At 50.0% G+C, this 22201-nt stretch overlaps 1 protein-coding gene and 1 pseudogene across 2 annotated transcripts; one reads left to right on the top strand and one right to left on the bottom strand.

The window, feature by feature from the left end:
• The first annotated feature begins 5909 nt into the window (after window positions 1-5909).
• On the top strand, window positions 5910-12084 carry BATF2 (basic leucine zipper ATF-like transcription factor 2). 2 transcript variants are annotated; one of them, XM_032879417.1, is made up of 3 exons: window positions 5910-6065; window positions 7382-7483; window positions 10432-12084. In XM_032879417.1, the coding sequence occupies exons 1-3, from the start codon at window positions 6027-6029 to the stop codon at window positions 11098-11100; spliced, it is 810 nt and encodes a 269-aa protein (XP_032735308.1). In that variant the 5' UTR covers window positions 5910-6026; the 3' UTR covers window positions 11101-12084. The 2 variants fall into 2 exon arrangements, with proteins under 2 accessions (XP_032735308.1, XP_032735307.1); XM_032879416.1 differs by having other exon boundaries at window positions 10429-12084.
• Window positions 12085-20958: 8874 nt separating this feature from the next.
• Window positions 20959-21418, bottom strand: LOC116880372 (annotated as a pseudogene).
• Between the last annotated feature and the right edge of the window lie 783 nt (window positions 21419-22201).

Below are 22201 nucleotides of genomic sequence, written 5' to 3'. Positions count from 1 at the left end.
CTTCTCCTGGACTCCAGGATGGGCCTGGGACCCCAGCCTTGCCTATCTTTCCTTACCACCTGGCCACAGTGACTGATGTCAGGAATAGCACATGACTTAAGCCAAACCAAGTCTTGGCCCTTTGTGGAAACATGTGGGAGAGTGGCTGAGGGTGGAGGGATGCACCCTCCCCCTGCCCATTTTACTAGAGGAGCGAGGGTGAGACACTGGCTCCTGATGATGTTGTCTGGGCTTCATGATCCAGCTGTGCCTGAAGCTGGTATCTCTAGACATGTCAGGAACATAAGCTGGAGTTAGATCACTTAGAAAACTAAGAACCAAAAAAAAAAAAAAAAAGAAAAGAAAACTAAGAACCAGAAAATCCTAATTTCCCACCTTTTATTAATACTCCTTTATAAGCATCAGAAATTTTGAACAATTGATTTCAAGTTTTTTTTTTTTTTTTGAAGATTTTATTTACTTATTTGACAGAGAGAGATCACAAATAGGCAGAGAGGCAGGCGGAGAGAGGGGGTGGGGAAGCAGGTTTCCTGCTGAGCAGAGAGCCCGACTCTGGGCTCGATTCCAGGACCCTGAGATCATGACCCAAGCCGAAGGCAGAGGCTTAACGCACTGAGCCACCTAGGCGCCCAGAGCAACTGATTTCAAATATTAAGTACTGCTGCTTACACAGGGACAGCAACACTTTTTTTTTCCACTGAGAAGTTATTTCATTAGGGAGAAAAAACTCATTCCTCATGGACTCCACCTTTTTTTCCTTTCCTTTTCTTTTTTTTTTTTTTTTAAGATTTTTTATTTATTTGAGAGAGTGAGAGATAGGGAGAGAGAGAGAAAATGAGCAGGGGGAAGGACAGAAGCACACGCCTCGCTGTGCAGGGAGCCCAACATGGGGCTCGGTCCCAAGACTCTGACTCCAGGATCATGACTTGAGCCGAAGGCAGACACTTAACCGACTGAGCCACCCAGGCGCCCCTCCACCACTTTTTTCTTTAAAATACATAATAATAATGAAATAAAATAGAAGCCTTTGGTTATGTGAACAAAAATTTATCAGATATTTATTGAATACCTTTGTTAAAAGTTTCACCTGAAGTTTACGTGACTGTGTGCCAAGCACTGTACTAAGCCCTTTCCATACGAGTTCATCAAATCCTTTTTTATCATGCCCATTTTACGGAAGAGGCATGAAGAGTTAAGTGACTTGCCCGAGATCAAGTTCCAGGTCCCAGGGGCACCTGGGTGGCTCAGTGGGTTAAGCCTCTGCCTTCAGCTCGGGTCATGATCCTAGGGTCCTGGGATTGAGCCCCACATTGGGGTCTCTGCTTAGCAGAGAGCCTGCTTCCTCCTCTCTCTCTCTCTGCCTGCCTCTCTGCCTACTTGTGATCTCTATATGTCAAATAAATAAATAAAATCTTACAAAAAAAAAGTTCCAGGTCCCAGGATGGAACCTGCCTGTCCTTCGATGTCCCTGCTGAAGAGTTTCTTCTTTGGAAGACCTCTGATCTCCCCAGAAGGAAGTGCCCTCTGTTGCCGTGGACTCCCCACCCTTCCCTGCCAGCTGATGTGCTGGGTGTGTGGCTCCTGTCCTGGGCCGAGTGTGAACCGATGTGGCCGAGGCTTCACTCCCAGGCAGGCCCATCCACAGTTGCAAGTGGGAGGTTGATAGCCAGTCTCGGCTCCATCTGCAACCACTTGGCCTTTTTCTCTGCTCTGCAGAGAAGACCAGGCCTCAAGTGAGGGGTGCACATGGCGGGGGAGACCTAGCCAGAGGCTCCTCATTCCTGGATAACTGGAGATCCCCAGCATCCCTCCAAGCCTGTAAGGTGTGGGAAGGAACTGGGCAGGGCGTCTCTCAAACCAGCTGGGGGACTCTATCCTCCCTGTGCCTCTGTTTCCTCACTGGTAAAATGAGGAGGCTGGTTAAGGAGAGACCCCCAGGAACCCAAGGCAGGTCCTATGGGAATGAGTAAGGCAGAAGCTTCTTTACTCGTCCAGAAGCTTCTGGGGTTTCTGACAAGCTGTCGGCGGGACTCGTTTGTTTATTCATCTGTTGAACACCCCCTATGTGGAGGCAGTGTCTGAGGCCCTGGGGATACTTCAGAGAGTAAGACAGGAAAGACCCATTGCCCAAGGTCTCACTCTGTAGCTCTAGTCTGGGGAGGCCTCCAAGCCCCCCCCCTGTGGGGGCTGCCGGCTTTGACCTAGAGGATCAGGCCCTTCCAACCTGGCTGTCGAGGAGGACTCAGGGCTCCGAGGAGAGAGGCGTGTCCTTCCTCCAGCTCTGTCCCCTCCCCCCAGGCCACCTGACCTCTCCTGGCATTAGTGTCCTCCCCTTCTAAGTGAGAAGTTGCCCTGCGGGACCCTGAAGCCTGCCCAGCCAGTCCCAGGGAAGCCACGCACAGCCATTCATGGTTAAACATTACCCATTCTGTGTCCCTCATCCCTGCCACGCCTCAGGGAGGGCCAGCCATAAACGCTGCATCCTTCAGACTTCCTCCAGGGCTGTGGCCTCTGGAGAGGGGCCACAGGCACACTCAATGACTGTCTCCCTTACACCCAGGGCTAGGGTCTGCAGAGGGAAAGACTGGGGGTCCGAGTCTGGAGCTGGGGCTGAGTTGGGGAACAATGGGGCCCTAGCCACTGCCCCCTGACCCACAGATATTTTTTCTTGGTTACATTATGTGTGTGTCTTCCCCAGATCCTTCCCTTTGGAGGTCATGCACTGGCTTACTGAGCCCATAGGGGCCCGCCTTGGGCACGATGACCTGGCCCTCTTGGTTTCTGAGGAATAAAAATCATCCAGAGACATCAAGGCAGCCTCCCTGCCAGAGATGCCCCACTTCAGCCTCTGCTCACAGGCCCCTTTCAAGCACGGAGGCCCAGCGGTCATTGCCCATCCCACCCACCCGGGTGTTTAAAATTAGGAGGCTTCGTTAATCCTGCGTTCCCACCAGTCTTGCCAATGGGAATGGATTCTAGTGGGAGAGCACTTTGCAATATGCAAAGAGCTTTCTTCTCAGCTCATTCTTTTCCATCTTCAAAGCAACTTTGTAAACTAGGTATGATCTCATTGTCATCTGCAGCGTACATATGACAACACTGACGCTGCAGGTCACCGACCTTCGAGTGCCAAGTATCAGAGTGGAGTCTGAATCTAAAGCCCAGACCGGTTTGGTGCCCGATTCTAGGCAGAGCAGCGCGAGATCCTCTCTGCCAGCCCCACCTGCGACAGACATCACTAATCAATCACCGCATGGCAGATGCTGCCGCTCATTCACAGGGCTCTTTTTTTTTTTTTAAGATTTTTATGTATTTATTTGACAGAGATCACAAGTAGGTAGAGAAGGAGGCGGGGGAGGGGGGGAAGCAGGCTCCCTGCTGAGCAGAGAGCCTGATGCGGGGCTCAATCCTAGAATCCTGGGATCATGACCTGAGCGGAAGGCAGAGGCTTTAACCCACTGAGCCCCCCAGGCCCCCCAGGGCTCTTTTCTAAGAAGCTCAGAGGCAGCTGTGAAGTCCTCGACACAGCACTGCAGGACACCATTACCTATCAGAAGGTCACATCTATGCTATTCACCATTCCTATGATCCCACACCATTAGCTAGAACCCTCAGGACTCAGGCACAGTCCCCAGGTGCTCTAGTCACCAGATCCCAGGACCTATGTTGCTATGCTCTTCTCCGACCAGGAATAGTGGCTCCTCTGTCCCTCAGACAGATGTCCCTTCCATGCATGGTCTCCCTTAGAGAGAGAACAACCATGGACGTTTGCCTGAGGCTTCAGGGCTTGCTAGGTCTTTAACAGAGGTTTTTATTAGGAAATATATCAGGAATGCCTGGGTGGCTCAGTCAGTTAAGCCCGTGCCTTCAACTCAGGTCATGGTCCCAGAGTCCAGAGATGGAGACTTGCATGGGGCTATTTGCTCAGTGGGGAGCCTGCTATTCCCTCTGTCTGCTTGTCTCTCTCTCTCTCTCTGACAAAAACAACAAAAAAAAAACTAAGAAACCAGGTATACCCCAATGTGTAGGTAATAATATCATCAGGGTTTAAGCCACAAAACACCACAGACACAACTGAAATCCCTGTGTGTTAGCGCTCACATTCTGAATTTCATGTTTCTCATTCACATGCACATTTTTAATAAAGATTTTATTTATTGGGGTGCCTGGGTGGCTCAGTGGGTTAAAGCCTCTGCCTTCAGCTCAGGTCATGATCCCGGGGTCCTGGGATTGAGCCTCGCATCTGGCTCCTTGCTCAGCGGGGAGCCTGCTTCTCTGTCTACTTGTGATCTCTGTCTGTCAAATAAATAAATAAATAAAATATTTAAAAAATTTTTTATTTATTTATTTGACAGAGAGAGAGAGCACAAGCAGGCAGAGTGGCAGGCAGAGGCAGAGAGAGAAGCAGGCTCCCCGCTGAGCAAGGAGCTGGATGCGGGGCTCAATCCCAGGACCCCGGGATCATGACCTGAGCTGAAGGCAGAGGCTTTAAACCACTGAGCCACCCAGGCATCCCTCACATGCACATTTGTATACTTTTTTTTAAAAAAAAAGATTTTATTTATTTATTTGACAGAGAGAGAGAGAGATCACAAGTAGGCAGAGAGGCAGACAGAGGGGGGCGGGGAGGCAGGCTCCCTGCTGAGCAGAGAGCCCAACGCGGGACTCGATCCCAGGACCCTGAGATCATGACCTGAGCTGAAGGCAGAGGCTTAACCCACTGAGCCACCCAGGCACCCCACATTTTTATACTTTTATTACAAATTTGTGTACCCATATGATTACACCTTACAGAGCTGGTGTTGTTTGGACCTTGCTGCAGCTTGTGATTTTCAACCAGCTGGACACGATGGACTCGCAGGCACGCGATGCTCAGTGCAGCTCCGAACCGGCGACAGATTGTGGCTGCAAATACTTGTTGAACTCTTCCTCTGTACCAAGCACAGTGGCAGGTGCCTTGCCCACTTCAACTCATTTCACGTTCCCAACAGAACTATTTTTATCCCCACTTTATAGATTTGAAAGCAAAGGAGCAGAAAGGTGAAATTCTTATTTTTTTAAGATTGTATTTATTTGTTTGAGAGAGCGAGAGAGAGCGAGAGAGCACAAGCAGGGGGAGCAGCAGACAGAGGGGGAAGGAGAAGCGGGCTCCATGTTGGGCAGGGAGCCCGATGTGGGGCTTGACCCAGGACCCCGAGATCATGACCTGAGCCAAAGGCAGACACTTAACTGACTGAGCCACCCAGGCGCCCCAGAAAGGTGAAATTATGTCCCCAAGTCACATAGCTTGGAAGCTGTTCTCCTAACCGCTAGACACCACTCCCTCTCCTGCTGCGTGGTCTGTTGAATGAAAACACAGTAATTTATCCATCTGTTCTCCTACTTAAGGGCCATTGCTTATTTTTGCACACTTGCCTCAACATTGGTCTCAGAGGGTTTGGGGGTGGTTGTATTGTCTTGCTTGGTTCCTCCGTGAAACTGTGAATAGCTATTTGTACCATCCCCCTACACTGGTTAGAGATGAGGAAACTAAGACTCAGAGAGGGTGAATCACCTTCTCAAAGCCGCGCAGTTCCAGTGGGCCAGAGGTGGGCTGCGAACCTGGACACTTGGCAGTTCCAGAGCCCAAAGGCCCTCCCATGTCCCACATGAGCCCTCGGCTACCCATTGGCTTCCCCTCTTGGCTCTGTGCCTGGCCGCCTGCTCTCCCTCCCCCAGAACACCCTCCCTCTAACAGGCTTTTGGTCTCCCCTCCTCTGGCCACCCTCCCTCATTCTCCTTCCAGAAAAGGGACCCAACCGGAAGGCCAGTTCGTGTTAGGAAATTCCAGCCACGTGAGCCAACCCGAGCCAGGGATTCTGAGCAGCCGGTGGCTTTAGAAGAAACTGAAACTTGGTTTGCTGGGGGCGGAGTGGTCACCAGGGATTTAAAGAGCTGCTACTTCCTTGGGCCCCCAGAGGGCACTGGGAGGTCACAGTGGCAGAGGGACACCCGAACTGAGCCTCTGCCTACCCCCTGCCTAAGCCATGCACCTCTGTGGGGGCAATGGGCTGCTGACCAGGACGGTGAGTACAGGGAACCAGGGACAGGGGATGAGAAGGGGAATAGGGCCAAGCGTCCCCAGTTCCTAGGCAGGGAGGAACGTGTTCAGAGCTTCTAGTCCCAGCTCTGTACTTATGGGCAGTGTGACCGTGGGACCCACATAAACCCTCTCTGGGCTTCAGTTTCCCCAGGTGATTGAAATGTGGGCTTTCTTGCTCTCACAGGACAGAGCCAGGATCCCGTTTAGAATGTGGCTTCTGAATATGGCTGTCCCCTCGCCCACCCCTCCCCCCACTGCCCTTATGAGAGCATTCTCTTCCCTCCCCAAATTCTTTGGCTTGGCTTCCCTTGGAGGCCCTGTTCCTCTCCTAGGACCCAAGTACCAGAAGCCCACTTCCTTCTGTCAAGCACAGGTCTTTTCCCCCACCAGGCTCCAGTCTCTTGGCCCTCCCAGCACCTGCAATGGTCTCCTAGTGACCATGAAATGAGCATCAGGGAGTCCTCAGCCAGGGAGGGCAGGGTCTTATCTGAGCTCCCTACGCTCAGAACACACCTGCAGAGTGACCTAGGGGAAGGGGGATTTGGGCTGTGGGGCTCCAACATTCTCTCTTGCCTGACCTTCCAAAACTTTGGGCATTGGGGTTAAATATCTTGTCTAAGTTTCATGGACCAGGACCCCCTAATGTGGGGCCCAGGGGAAGGGGAGGGGCACTGCTGGGGAGCTTCGGGTCCACTCATGCATTCCTTCCAGGTTGCGGCCACACTAGAATGTCAGCAACTGGAGGGCAGGGATTTTTGCCTGCTTGATTTGCGGTTCTGTCTCCCTCGCTCAGTGCCCAGCATACAGTAGGTGCTCCATAAATGTCTGTTGAGTCCCTGAATATGAGCTTCGGGCTTGGGCTGGGCATGGGCTCACTGAGCCGAATCGGACCCTGGTCCTGACCTTGCAGATGAGGCGCACGCCTGCTTTATGGCTCTTGCACAGATGAGGTGGCGGGGCTCAGAGAAGGTAACGATTTGCCCAGAGCCAGATGGCTGCTAAGGAGATCGTAGGCGTGAAGTCAGTTCTGTCTGCATTCGAACTGAGGCTTTGGGCTTCTCCGCTTGTCCTCCCCCATCGGGAGCTGTAAGCAGGATGTGTGGGTGAGGCAGGTGTTGCAACAAGGTGTACCACGCGAGCGATGCCATGTGTGGGTGCCCAGGAAGCCAGAGGGGGTCCTCTAGGAGACGGGAGACCCTTGGGGAATTGGATCGGGGAGGGTGTGGCTTTACAGATGGCCAGGTCAGAGGGTGCAGGCAGCTGCCAGAACCCTTGAGCTCTCTGCCTCACACCCTGCAGGACCCCGAGGAGCATCAGAGGCTGAAGAAGAAACAGAAGAACCGCGCAGCGGCCCAGCGCAGCCGGCAGAAGCACACGGACAAGGCGGACGCCCTGCACCAGGTCAGGGATGCCTTCCTTTCCCTACCCTGACTCCACTTACCTGGCCTGGCTGCCTCTTCTCCATCCCTATCTCCTTGCCTGTGAGCAGCTCCCCCTCCATGGTTGTGTGTTTCCAGGTCGCCTGAGCCGAAGAGAGGTGCTGAGTACAAACTGTGCCAGACTCAGGGTGGCCTCTGGGGACACAAAGGTGTGTCCGAGGCCCAGCCCTGCCCTTGAGGCGCCCCGGATCTAGGGAGAAGAGACAAGCACTCACCCTAGGAGAAACTGGTTCAGGGTGAAGAGGGACTGGCTTTATAGCCCCAGCCCGTGGCACTCATACCTACAAATTACCTCCTTCGCTGAGCTTCCCTGTCCTCATCCAAAAATGGGGACCACAACCCCTGCCCACAGTCAGGACCCTTGTGGAGACTAGAAGAGGCAAAGGACCCCAGTGGGCGGTGGGGGGGGGCGGAGGGGGCTCCATTTTCCTTGCCTCTTAACCTTGGATGGTAACTTGACCTTGGGTGGTAACCTGACCCTTGGAGCTTTTCTTCTTCCTCTGTGCAGAGAGAAAGGACATCACCAGTTTCATCCCAGGGAAGGGGGTTCAGAGCTGGGCTCAGGACCTGGCCCTTGGGAAAGCTGCTCACACCTTAGTCCTTAGAGCGCTGAGTGAAATTCACGACCCTCCCTGCCAAAGGCCCTATGCTGTCTCTCCCCTTAACCCCACACCCTGTCCTCCCTGTTCCTTCACTGGCCACGCACACCCAGCCATTCTGCAGAGACCATTCCCTCTAGCCTCAGACCACAGTCCGGCTGGATCCTCACTCTTTCCGGCTGTTTGGTTTAAATGTCAGCTCCTCAGAAGGCTTTTCCTAAAACACCGGATCTCCAGACCCAGCTGCTACCTGTTACTCTGCTCTAGTTTTCTTACTTACGTTTTTAGAGGTCTGTTGCTTGTCTCCCTCACCAGACTGGAAGCACCGTGAAGGGAGGGAACGATTTTGTCCTCCGCTCTTTCCCCATCCCTGGAACAGGGCCCCACAAATAGAAGAAACTCAGTTGTGCCCCGTGGAGCAGATGATAGAGTCAGAATAAAGCGCTCTAGGAGCACCTGGGTGGGGCAACACAGGTCACGGAATCGGGGTGTCCATGGGGATGAGTCTGAGCTGGTCTTAAAGGATGCATAGGAGTTTTCCAAACGGATGAGGGTAGGAAAAGGCATTGCCGGCAGATGAAACAGCGCTGGCATGAGCGTGTGTGAGTGAGAACCGGGGTACCGTCCTGGCAGGGGGGAGACTTCATGCATTCACGTGTTCCTTCCTTCTAGAAAGGTCTATTGAGTGTCTCCCGTGTGGCAGGTACAGTTCTCAGCATTGGCGATGCAGCTGTGGACACAGCAGACAAAAGCCTACCCCACACTCTCTAGGGCTCATATTTTCATGGGGGAGCCAGACAGAAAATAGATGATCCGTGAAGGATTTGGGATGTCAGCTGGTGATGAGCACTGTGGGGCCAAGTACAGCAGGGAAGAGACAAGGGAGCAGGGAGGGCAGGGTGATGGAACTGGGGACGCCTTCCCTGAGGAGGTAACACGTGAGCGGCCCGGAGGTGGCGAGTGAACGTAGGAGGGACCCAGCGAGTGACTCCGTTTCTGGAGGTGAATTGAAGCCTTTGGAGAATTTAGGTCAGAGGTGACCTAATGCCAGGTTTTAAAAATATCATTCCACATGCAGAGACCAGCCCGGGAGTTGGGCTGCTGGTGGTTTTGAGGCATGTTAGCATTTTGTGTTCATGCCCTCAGCAACTTTTTTATGTAAAACACCCTTGTGGCTTCTCCTTTTAAAAACTGTCCGCAAAAAGGGCGCCTGTGTGGCTCCATGGGTTCCTGGTTTCGGCTCAGGTCATGAGGGTCATGAGATCGAGCCCCACATGGAGCCTGGCTGGGGCCTTGTGCTCCGCAAGGAGTCGGCTTGACCTTCTGTCTCTCCCCCTCCCCCCGCACACGCAGGCTCTCTCTCTTTCAAATAAATGAAAATAAATAAAAGATAAATAAAAAATTGTCCACAAAAGCAGTGATGTAGGGGAGGGAACCAGAGGAAGTCACTCACCCTTTGGAGCTGTGGAAAGAAAGTTCTTTCATTGCTGTCACTATAAATGGTCATTTAGAAACTGCTTGCTCTCAGTGGATAAGCAGGACCCAGAGTCCAGCAGAACAGAACCTACCAGATGCTGGTTCAGGAGTGCCGAGTAGAATGTTCTGGTGCAAACACCACCCAGGGTTCCTCCCACAGTGCCTCTGTGAGTCAGTTCTGGGTGCTAGGGAGGTCTGACAAGGGCATGAAGCCATCTAGAGGTATGCAAGACAGAATGACCTCCAAGCTGTCATGAGAAGGCCATGTCAGGGTTAGCCCAGGGGAGGAGGTGCTGGCAGAGTTTGCGGGCAGAGGAGACAGGTAATGTGAAGAAGCAGAGTCCACCGGAGGGACGGGAAGTTCAGGGGAGCAGGAGACGTCAGACAGATACAGCTGGAGGTGTGAGCTGGGGCCACGGTGCACAGGGAGGCATGGGAGCCTTTGAAGGTCTTGAACTTGGACGTGCAGTTGATGTCATAATTACCAAATGGTTCCTCTGGACCAAGAGAACAGGATGGTTTCAGGGATGCCCCCGTCAGGAGGCTGATGGAGTTCTCAGACGATTGGAGGTGGCCAGCTGGTAGAGACCAGTCGGCTCAGGGGACTGGAGATGGGATTGGAGTGCAGGCCAGTCTGAGCCCCAGTAGGAGCAGAATGGGAGAGATGGGCTGGGGGGTTGTGGGAGAGCCGGCCAGAGAGGAGCCAAGGGGCCCCCGCTCAGGCATTTGGACGGCAGTATACCTTTCACCCTAAGTTCAGGATGCTGGGGGCAGGGTACACGGCACGTGCTGGCTGACATCCCCTGCCCCACCCATCTGCTTCTGCCCCCAGCAGCACGAGACCCTGGAGAAGCAAAACCACGTGCTGCGGAAGGAGATCCAGGCCCTGCAGGCCGAGCTGGCATGGTGGAGCTGGACCCTGCACACACATGAAGGCATGTGCCTCGTGGACTCTGCCACCTGCTTGGCTCCAGTGACCCCTGGCGGCTGGGGCCAGACGGAGCGGCCACCGGACCCCATGTTCCATGAACAGCCGTTGGGCCTGTTCCAGACCCCAGTCTCCTCTCCCTCGGCTCACCGGCTCTCTCCAGATCTGCAGCTTCACAGTTCGCCTGGCCTCCCCCTGTCCCCTCTGCCCTCTCTGTCCCTCGGCTCTACCAAAGTTACCGCACCTCCTGCCCAGCTGTCCCCCAGCCTTGTCCAGTCAGCCTCACCCCTTGGCTCTGGCCTTCCAAGGCCTTCCTCTGAGCTCGACACCCTACTGCCCAGCCCCCCAGCCCTATGCGGCCCTCTACAACCCCTTGTGATGGAGCACCCCACCAGCGAGAAGCTGGGGTCCTCCCGCGACAACCTCTCAGTGGCTCTGGGGCTGGCCTGCCTGCAGGGTAAGGAGCACAAGCCTGTGGTGCTCTCAGCTGCACATCAGCTCGGGCTGGGTGTGGATCCCAGCCCCCACCCCCTCTTGGCCTTCCCCCTGCTCTCCTCTGCTCAAGTCCACTTCTAACTCATCCCTGGGAGCTGAGCTAACCCCTTCCTTGGGCTGAAGTAGCAGCTTTAGCACACAGGCATCTCCTTGTCTTCCATTGGAGGTTGCCTTTCTTGGCTGACCAGCTGGCCCACCATTTCACCAGGAAAAGAACGTCATCGCTGTTGCCCAGCACTCCACCGGGCCCTGTGACAGCCATTATCTTATTTCAACTTCATGGTCATTCCGCAAAGATCCAGATGATCACTCTACCTTTTTAGATAAAGAGACAGAGGCCAGAGAAGCCATGTGACATGCCCAAGGTCACAAAGTCTTTTTTTGGGACCTGAAACACCACCATCTGCTCTTCCTTCTCCTGGTGGGATCCTGACCTGGGCACCCTAGGAGCTAAAGTCCTAGAAACTGGGGGCTGGTATGAGGAGGTTTACGTGCTGGGAGCAGGGAGGAGCTTTTTCTTCTGGTTTTCGATTCCCAGAGCCACGGACAGTTCCTGAAACCTCGCCCTAGCTGGGGCTAGTCCAGAGTCCAAGCCTGGATGGGGAGAGGCCAGGCAGGGGCCCAGAAGGCCTGGAAGTGGACTCTTTCTCCCCTAGCAGTGTTTTCAGTGTCAAGGAACTGAACCTGTAGTCTGGAGTTGCCTGGAGAAGCCTGGAACAGTCCCCCTCAACCCCCCAGGCATTTCTGCAGGAGGAGCACCCATAGCCATACCAAGACCTCTGGAAGATTCTCCGAGGTCAGCTCTCCAAGCTATTCCCCAATAGCTCCCTGCCTCTCCCAGGCAGGAACTCAGCTGCAGTATCGCTGGGATGGGGTTATGGGGAGGGGTTCTCACTCAGACTCAGGACAAGCTCTGTAATGGGCCAGAGATGAGAAACCCCAAATCTTCCCCCAGATTTTCACACACATGTAAACAGACACTATGCTGGTATTTGACACACTCCAGGACACTGAGCACAAGTCTCGGCACACATGTTATGGTAAATAAATTAAAGTGTTTTCCGATTCTTTTTGCCTTTGCCCATTCATTAAATCCATGGTCGTACTCGGCATGGTTGAAACTGAAGGGCCTTTGAAAGAAGAGGGACTAATCCTCCTCTAAACTCTATTTAGAAGTGGGCAATCCCTCGTGCACTTTCCCATTTAACCCCCTCTGAATATCACAGAGGAGGAAGCTGAGACCCAGAGCCGGGCTGAACTTGCCCAGGACCACACAACTAGACAAAGTGTGATGGTTGCAGGATTGTGGATGGTGCCGCAGCCGGGGTCAGCCCAGGTTCACGGAGAGCAGGCTGGTGGGAGGAAAGCCAAGGTGCCTTTGATTGGGGGTCGGCTAGAGTCTGGAATGAGAGTCCATATAATGCACCATGCACCAGGACTCAACAAGGAGTAGGGTGTATGTGTGTGCGAGGATACTGTGGCCTGGCTTGAGTCCATATACCCTAAAATTTGTCAGATACTGTGCTGGGTTAACTCCAGGTTATGCCTCTAATAGGCCTCTAATAACTCTGTGAGGTAGGTATGGGCATTACTCCCACTATTCAGAAGGGGAAACTGAGGCCTGGGAGTGTTAAGTACCAAGCCCAAGGACACATAGCCAGGAAGTGGCACAGACCTGATGGGATATCAGGAGCACTGTGTTAATCAAACACAGATGATCCTGCCTTCTACCTTCTATACTCATCAATGTGAGTCAAGGCATTAAAACCCTACCTTAAGCTCAAAACATAAAAGAGGGAGGGAAGTGACTAAATTAACTTTGATGCATTCCTATAATGGGCCGCTGAAGAGATGTGAGGAAAAAAGAATGCTTTGAAGAATAGTAAATGAGATGGGGAAACGCTCAACACATGAGGCAGAAAAAAATAGAATGTGTAACTGTCACTATAGTTTGATATTATGTTTATTTAAAAATAGAAAAAGAAAAGGAGTGGGTGGAGATGTTGTAGGATTCTTGGGAAGGGATATGAGCTAATATCTGTGAATCCTCAAATTTGTAAACACAGTTAGTTATAGCATAAGGCTTCAACATGGTTGAATATATCCTTGGAATTTATTTCTGAATGTATCTATCACTGCTCTGCAAATTACTCCAAAACGTCGTGGCTTAACTGACAAATGTCTTATCATCTCGCAGTTTTTGTGGGGGCAAGAATCTGGGCATGGCTCAGCGTGGGTCATCTGGCTCAGGGTCTTCCACGAGCTCCAAAGTATTGGCCAAGGCTGCATCACTGGGAATGTCACCTGGGGCGGGGAGATCAGCTTCCAAGCTCACTCCTTGGCTGTCTGCGGGCCTCAGAGAGTCCACTTCCAAGCCTCCTCACAAGGTTGTTGGCAGGTTTCAGTTCCTTGAGGGCTGCTGGACCAAGGACCTCAGGTTCTTGTAGGCTGTTGGCAGGAGCGATTCGTTTCTTGTCATGTGGGCCTCCCCACAGGGCAGCTCGACATGGGAGCTGGCTTCCCTTGGAGAAAGAAAGCTAGAGAGTGAGAAAAGGTGAGCAATACAGAAGCCACGGAAATTTTAGAAATGATCCTGACACTTTTACTGTATTGTAGCCTCAACCCATGCTTGAGGGGAGTGGATTACACAAGGGCATAAAAACCAGGAAGGGGAGAACCACTGGGGATGTTTACCTACCCCATCTTTGGTCAAAACCAGCCCTTTCTTGGATCCCGTCTTTTTTCTTTTGTTACCAGCATAGCTGGTAGCTAGCTCTCTTTGGGAAGATCATTTTTCAGAAGGAAACTATTTTGGCCCTTAGTCACAGTGGCTATACCCCCCAGCAATGATCTGGTGGGTTTGGGGTAGTGGCAAGGTCCCTGGCTAGACTCATGGCCCCAAGTTAGCCTTGCAGCAAACACAACGCAGACAGTCCCTCCACAGAATGACCTTTGAGGGGATGCATGGACAGTGCTGAGATAGTAAGTATGTGCAGGCCGAGAGTCTAATGTGATTTGAAAAATAATCACTCACTGGAGAACTAAAGCTTAAACTCAATTTAAACTCTCTTAGCTTCTGAGATTCACCTCTGTACTCAGTCAAATGATGGATCCATAAAAGATGTGTCCATCCATAACCTATGAATATGACCTTATTTGGAAAAAGGATCTTTGCAGATGTAATTAAGGACCTTAAGATGAGATCATTGTGGATTATCCAGGTGGACCCTAAATTTAATGGCCAATAAAAGGAGGTCCCCAATAATTGGAAGAGAAGGTGCAGAGGAGAAGCCCACATGGAGACAGAGGTAGAGACTGGTGTTAGGAAACCCCAAACCAAGCAACATTTGGAACCACCAGAACCTGTAAGAGGCAAAGAAGGCTTCTCTTTGTGGCCTTCCAAAGGAGAGTGGATGCAGGGAAAGCAGGAAGGAGGCTGTTGCAGTCATCCAGATGAGTGGTGATGGTAATCATGACCAGGGTGGTAGTGGGGAGGTGGTAATGAGAGATCACATTCAGGGTATGCTTTGTAGATATCGCTGATGGGAGATGCTCATGGATTGGATGTAGGGAAACGGAGCAAGGAAGCATGATGATGCTGTTGGAGGCCTGAATAGTTGGTGTCTGGTGGTTTCAAAGAACAAGAAAGATGGGAAGAGGAGCAGCTTAGAGTGTGTGGGGACAAAATCAGGAGCCCTGTCTTGGCAATCTTAATTTGAGATGCCTGTTTGTCATCCAACTAAATAGAAAAGAGTTTAGAGAGCAGGGTAATGGTCAAGACTGAGTATATCAATTTGGAAGCCAGCAATGTAAAAATGGATGCGTGGACAATGGGGACTGGGCAAGGTGACCCCTGAGGACCCTTGCAGCTGTGACTCTATGAGGACTTCCTCTTCTTCTGCCCCCAGACTGTCTCAGGCTGGCACTCCTTCCCTCATCACCCTGGCATGCCCAAAATCTGTCCCCTGCCTTTTCTCCTTAGATGTTTTTTCCTCTAGGAAGCCTCCTGTGATCTTCCAAGATAAAATTAACCCCCTTTCCCTCAGATTCCTATCACACCCATCTATCATTGTCTTTCTTGTGTGACTGTGCCTTCCTATCTTTTTATCTCCCTCAATAGCAGCAACCAGTCTGGCACATCATGAGTACTTTTTTTCTTTTTTAAAGATTTTATTTTGGGGCATCTGGGTGGCTCAGTGGGTTAGGCCTCTGCCTTCAGCTCAGGTCATGATCTCAGGGTCCTGGGATCCAGCTCCACATGGGTCTCTCTGTTCGGCGGGGAGCCTGCTTCCTCTCACTCTCTGTCTGCCCCTCTGCCTACTTGTGATCTCTCCCTCTCTCTCTCTCTGTGTCAAATAAATAAATAAAATCTTTAAAAAAATGTTTTATTTTTATGTAATTTCTGCACCTCACATGGGGCTTGAACCTACATCCTCAAGATCAAGAGTCGCATACTCTACAGCCAGGCGCCCCAGCATCATGAATACTTTTATTTTTTTTTTCTAAAGATTTTATTTATTTATTTGACACAGAGAGACCACAAGTAGACAGAGAGGCAGGCAGAGAGAGAGGGAAGCAGGCTCCCTGCCGAGCAGAGAGCCCGACGCGGGACCCGATCCCAGGACCCCGAGATCACGACCCGAGCCGAAGGCAGCGGCCTAACCCACTGAGCCACCCAGGCGCCCCTCATGAATACTTTTAAATGGCCCATGCATTGGAAGGCAGTAAAGCATGATTGCTAGAGAACTTGAGCTCCAGTGCCAGACAGGATAGGATTCATATCCCAGCTCATGTCCCACTACTTCCTTGGTCAACTTCTTCAAGCCTCTGTTTCTCATCTGAAAAATGGGAATTGAAAAATGTGCCACATTCCACCCAATGTGTATATATGTATGTATATACATATCCATATATCCATGTATATGTAATATCTTATATATTATGGAAAGACATCTGTTCATCTAAAGATATGAGCAAGAATGTTTCTATCAGCGATATTCATAGTGGTAGAAAACTTGAAAAAACTCAAATGCCCCATCAGCAGTAGAATGAACAAATTGCGGAATTTTATTTTTAAGATTTTATTTATTTATTTGACAGAGAGAGACACAGCGAGAGAGGGAACACAAGCAGGGGAAGTGGCAGGCAAAGGGAGAAGCAGGCTTCGTGCTGAGCAGGGAGCATGATGTGGGGCTCAATCCCAGGACTCTGGGATCATGACCTGAGCTGAAGGCAGCCGCTTAATGACCGAGCCACTCAGGCGACCCTAAATTGTGGAATGTTTTACACAAAGTAATGCTACATGGCAACAAGGGTAAATAAACTACAACTATCTAGAACAATATGAATAAACTTCACAAAAGTAATGTTGGGCTATAGAAGCCAGACACAAAAGAGAAGACAGTTTGTATGATCTAGTTATATAAATAAAGTATAGAAGTAGGAACAAAGTAATCTATGCTATCAAAAGTCAAGGCAGGGGCGCCTGGGTGGCTCAGTGGTTTAAGCCTCTGCCTTCGGCTCAGGTCATGATCTCAGGGTCCTGGGATCGAGCCCCGCATCGGGCTCTCTGCTCAGCAGGGAGCCTGCTTCCCTTCCTCTCTCTCTGCCTGCCTGTCTGCCTACTTGTGATCTCTGCCTGTCAAATAAATTTAAAAAAAAAAGTCAAGGCAGTGGTTACAATTGGAGGGTAGCACCTGGAAGGGGAGATGAAAGGCCTTCTTGGGTGATGATAATGTTCTATTTCTTGATCTTTGTTTTGGTTAGATGTATGAAATGGATTCACTGTATGGAACTTTGTTAAGCTGTACGTTTATCATCTGTGCTCTTCATTACATCTGATAGACTTCAGTAAAAAGAGGCTAAATGTAAGGAGGATATCACAGTCTCTGGCACATAGTAAGTGCTCAATAAATGTTAGTTATCGGGAAGGAATGAGTGAAAGGACCCACACATGGCTGTCCAGTGAAATCCATCAACAATCAGAACCATGGACAGATCAGAATCTGCTCTCAAGGAAAGCTGAAGGGGAAGAAATTGATCTTGGGTCAGCTATAAAGGACTGGAAGCAGGAGAGAACCTGAGACCTTTCCTCTTGGATTAGTGGTTCAGTGCCTTTTGGGGGGCATCCTACAATGCAGAAAGAGGACTATTGCTAGGGGACTGTGGGTATCTCTGTGTGCGCTCATGCAGAATTTCATTCCATTTTGAAAGGTCTGCAGCCTATTGTTTTTCTACACCAGTGAATACTGAAATCTCCCTGGAGAGGTCATTCCTAGATCTAGCATATTCAATGGCTTGCTCAGACTCTGCAGGCTTTGTTTACTGTCTTGGGCTTGTGTTTACCTGGTTAGGGGAGACAGGGAAGAGACCCTAGGTAGGGCAAAGATAACCAACGACAGATATCTTCTCTCAGTCAAGCCCAGGTTCTACCTGGAGCGCCTGGGTGGCTCAGTCATTAAGCATCTGCCTTCGGCTCAGGTCATGATCCCCGGGTCCTGGGATGGAGACCCACACTGGCCTCCCTGTTTGGCAGGAAGCCTGCTTCGCCCCTCTCCCACGCCCCCTGCTTGTGTTCCCTCTCTCACTGTGTCTCTCTCTGTCAAATAAATAAAATTTAAAAAAAAAGAAAGGTATATTTTGTTATCAATCTAATGCTGTATTTGATAGTGAGTTCCCGTTACTAGGAATATCTACACAGAGGCTGCACAACTGCTTGTCAGGATATTGCAAGGAAAACTCCTGCAAAATGAAAAACTTAACCTAGGTGACTGCCAAGGGCATCCCAAAGCTAAAATTCTCTTATTTAATTCAACACAACATTCCCTTAAAGGCATGAACTTCTTCTCTATCCATTACCCACCCCCCATCAGAACTTTTCTTTTTTCCTAAGGATTAAAATATTTCATGCTCAGTAGGAACTTTGAAAAGTGTGTATGTATGTGTGTGGGGGGGTATCCATACCATTGAATATTACTCAGCAATAAAAAGGAATGAACTACAGATACACTTAACAACTTTGATGGATCTCAAGGCATTATGCTGAATGAAAAGGGCCAAATCTCAAAAGACCACACACTGCATGATCTCACTTATGGAACATTCACAAAATGAAGAAATTACAGAGATGGAACACAGACTAGTAGTTGCAAAGGGTTAGGGATGGTTGGGGAGGAGATGGCTATGGTTATAAAGGGTTGCATCTTTGAAGTGATGGAACAATTCCTTACCTTGCATGTGCTCGTTACATGAATTCACACACCTGATAAAATGATTCTGAACTATACACGCACTTTGTAGCAATGACACTTCTCTGGTTTTAATATTGTACAAGGTCAGGTAAGATGTAATCGTTGAGGACAATGGATGAAACATATAAGACCTCTTTGGGCTGCCTTTGCAATTTCTTGTGAATCTATAATTATTTATAAAAGTACACAAAATAAAGGGCACCCAGGTGGCTCAGTGGGTTAAAGCCTCTGCCTTCAGCTCAGGTCATGATCCCAGCATCCTGGGATCGAGCCCCATATCGGGCTCTCTGCTCAGGGAGCCTGCTTCCCCTCTCTCTCTGCCTGCCTCTCTGCTTACTTGTGATCTCTGTCTGTCAAATAAACAAATAAAATCTTTAAAAAAATAAACAAAATAAAATTTATTAATATAAAAAGCTTTTAGAGCAGAGCAAAGCTCACTGTTGATATTTTAACATATTTCTTATGAATTATTTTCTTCACACAGTTAAGATCCTATTGTATATAAATTTTGTATCCTGAAATTGTTTTCTTTTTTTTTAAAGATAGATTTATTTATTTATTTATTTACTTATTTATTTGACAGACATCACAAGTAGGCAGAGAGGCAGGCAGAGAGAGGAAGGGAAGAAGGCTCCCTGCTGAGCAGAGAGCCCAATGCGGGCCTCCATCTCAGGACCCTGGGATCCTGACCTGAGCCAAAGGCAGAGGCTTTAACCCACTGGGCCACCCAGGCGCCCCTGAAATTTTTTTCTTAATAGAATAGCATAGGCATTAAAAAAAAAAAAGAATAGCATAGGCATTTCCTATATTATTAACAACTCTACTAATACAATCACTGTAATAGTTATGCTCATCACTTGGAAAAATGGATAAATAAACCATAATACATTTATACAATAGAATATTACCCAGTGGTCAAAAGGAACAAAATGCACCAATATGGATAAATTTCACAAACATTATGCTGAGTGGAAGAAGCCTTACACAAATAGTATACACTCTATGCTTTCATTTATATAAAGTTCTAAAACAAGCAAACAATCTACGATGGATAAAAATTAGGATAGTGGTAACCTCTGGGGGTGGTAGTGGTGGTAGAAATGAGGGCAGGGATTGCCTGGGGAGGGGCACGAGGGAACTTTCTGGTGTGTTGGTAATGGTCCATATCTTTTTTTTTTTAAAGATTTTATTTATTTATTTGACAGAGATCACAAGTAGGCAGAGAAGCAGGCATAGAGAGAGGAGGAAGCAGGATCCCCGCCCAGCAGAGAGCCCGATGCGGGGCTTGATCCCAGGACCCTGGGATCATGACCTGAGCTGAGGGCAGAGGCTTTAACCCACTGAGCCACCCAGGTGCCCCAAGTAATGTCCATATCTTGATAGGGATTGGGTTACATAGGTGTATGCATTTGTTAAGACGCAGCAAATGTACACTTATGATTTAGGCGTTTCATTCACGTAAATTTTATCTCAGAAGAAAAAACTTGGGGCGCCTGGGTGGCTCAGTGGGTTAAAGCCTCTGCCTTCAGCTCAGGTCATTGTCTTAGGGTCCTGGGATCGAGCCCCACGTCGGGCTCTCTGACCCGCAGGGAGCCTGCTTCCTCCTCTCTCTCTGCCTGCCTCTCTGCCTACTTGTGATCTCTGCCTGTCAAATAAATAAATAAAAATCTTAAAAAAAACCTCATAAGTCAATATGATTTCTATTTAATGAAGTGCATGCGGCAGGATCTACGGGAAGTATACTGATGTCTGGAACTTCTTTGAATTTCTCAAAAAATCATGGATGGATGGATGGCAAGAAGGACGGGTAGATGGACGGGTATGTGATGAAGCAAGTAGAATTAAATCAGAATGATGGTCTGGGGAGATAGCTGTACAACTTTTCTATACGTTTGAAGATTTTCATTATATATATAAATATACATATATTTTTTAATTTAGACAAAAGCCACTTGGAATCCTTGGTACAAATGCAGAGTGCCCCCCGGCAATGTGATTCCCTGGGCTAGGCCTGGCACCAGTGTCTAGATCATGTTCTTTGGAGGATTCTTGGCACACTTGAACTTCTTTTTTTTTTTTTTAGATTTTATTTATTTATTTGACAGACAGAGATTACAAGTAGGCAGAGAAACAGAGAGAGGAGGAGGCAGGCTCCCTGCTGAGCAGAGAGCCCGATGTGGGGCTCGATCCCAGGACCCTGGGATCATGACCTGAGCCGAAAGCAGAGGCTTTAACCCACTGAGCCACCCAGGCGCCGTCACACTTGAACTTCTAAACACTCCCAGCTAGGTCCAAACACAAAGCCTTTCCAAGGATCAGCCTTCTAAAGGGGTCTCTCCAGAGTCTCTCTCACTTCCTTGCTGGGGTTCTGTCCTATGTCCTATGTCCTCTGTCCTTGCTTCTGTCCTATGGCTGATACCACCAGCAGAAACCAACTCTCCCCACTAAATTCACAAAGGCCTCCAAGATCTAAGCTGAGCCCAGAACGATTCTCTTTTCGGGGTGGTGGTGGGAGGAATGAAACATTCTAATCTGATGGTAGCACATAATGCTGAACAGGGAGCACTCCCTATTCCCCTCCAGATTATAAGGAAGTTCTCAAAACTAACTGGATCTGCTAAAGCCTGGCCCCCTGACCACGAGAGGGAGAGGAAACAGAGTGGGCGAAGCGCTGAGGTCTGCTCTCTCGTCACTCGTGGATCCGGTTCTGAGCACAGCTCTTCTAATCTACCAGCTCTTCAGGCCAAAATCACAAACCAGTCTCCTTCTCTGCACTCTATATGGAATCGCTGTCATGGGTAATGTTCCTGACAACTTGGATGCAAAAATCCCCATGGATGGTCCCAGGCTTGGAGTAAGAAGGGTTGGTCTCCCAGAGCATCACTTCGTCTGTCTTCACCACATTCAGCCCCTTGTGGGCCATGGCAACCACAGGCCCTGATCGCAAGTACTTCACCAGGCCGGCACAAAGAAAGGACAGTCCTTCGGGTCAATGTAGTGTTCCTTGAGAAAGTCTTCTGAAGCCTGGATTCATTTCATAGCAATGGGGAGGAATCCCTTTTGTCCAAAATGTTCATAATCTCTCCCAAGAGGCTGCACTGGACTCCATCAGGCTTGATGGCAGTGAAGGCATGTTCACTGTTGGCCATGGACCTGCGGATAGACAGCCCACCAGTTGCAACTCCATCTGGGGCAGATGGCACTGAGGAGCCCAGAAGGATTCTGAGGCCCCTTCCCAATCTGTTGCATCCCTGAGCACTATAAGTCTCCCACTTTGGTACTCACAGGGTTTCACAGCCTTGGAGAGAACCCAGACACCCAACAAAACAAAGAAGGAGAAAAAATTGGCCAATCAAATGGTAGTTTCCCTTAGGAAACCCCCTTGGTCCTACGCCCAGGGCTGCCTCTCTGTGCCAGTTTTCCCTGTGGCCTCACCAGGCCAGTCTCTAGCCTCCAGCCTCCCCCAGCTGAGGGCTGAAGACTATCACCCGGCTCTGGTAATTGACCTGGGAAGCCCAAAGGGAGGTGGCAGGGACTCAGGGGAGGGGGAGCCCCAGGTGCTGCAGGAAGTGGAGCTGTTAATGAACGGGCTCCTTCCCACCCTGGGAGAGGTAGATGGGGAGCTGCAGAGGCCCAGGAAGCAGCAGCTCTTAAAGGAGACAAGACCCCTTTCTGACCCTATTAGAAAGAGCCGTCTTATATCCCAGGATTCTTCACAGGTCACACCCAGGATTTGTTCTGTCCTCTGGGGCTCACTGGCAGAACTACTCAGCCAGAGAGAAGCCTGTTAGGGAACCCACACGACCAGGGTTCCTCTGAGAAGCCTTAGGGAGTCCCTGGAAGCAATGGACCAGGAGAGGGCACTCTAATGCCCAGCTCCAGCTCCAGGTCCAAGGGCTGGAACAGGCGCAAGACTAAGGAAATTCCAGGAA

The sequence above is a fragment of the Lontra canadensis genome, unplaced genomic scaffold (genome assembly GCF_010015895.1).
Source record: "Lontra canadensis isolate GAN:19392208 unplaced genomic scaffold, GSC_riverotter_1.0 scaffold66, whole genome shotgun sequence".
NCBI lineage: Eukaryota > Metazoa > Chordata > Mammalia > Carnivora > Mustelidae > Lontra > Lontra canadensis.
This window is presented reverse-complemented; position numbering and strand designations above follow the sequence as displayed.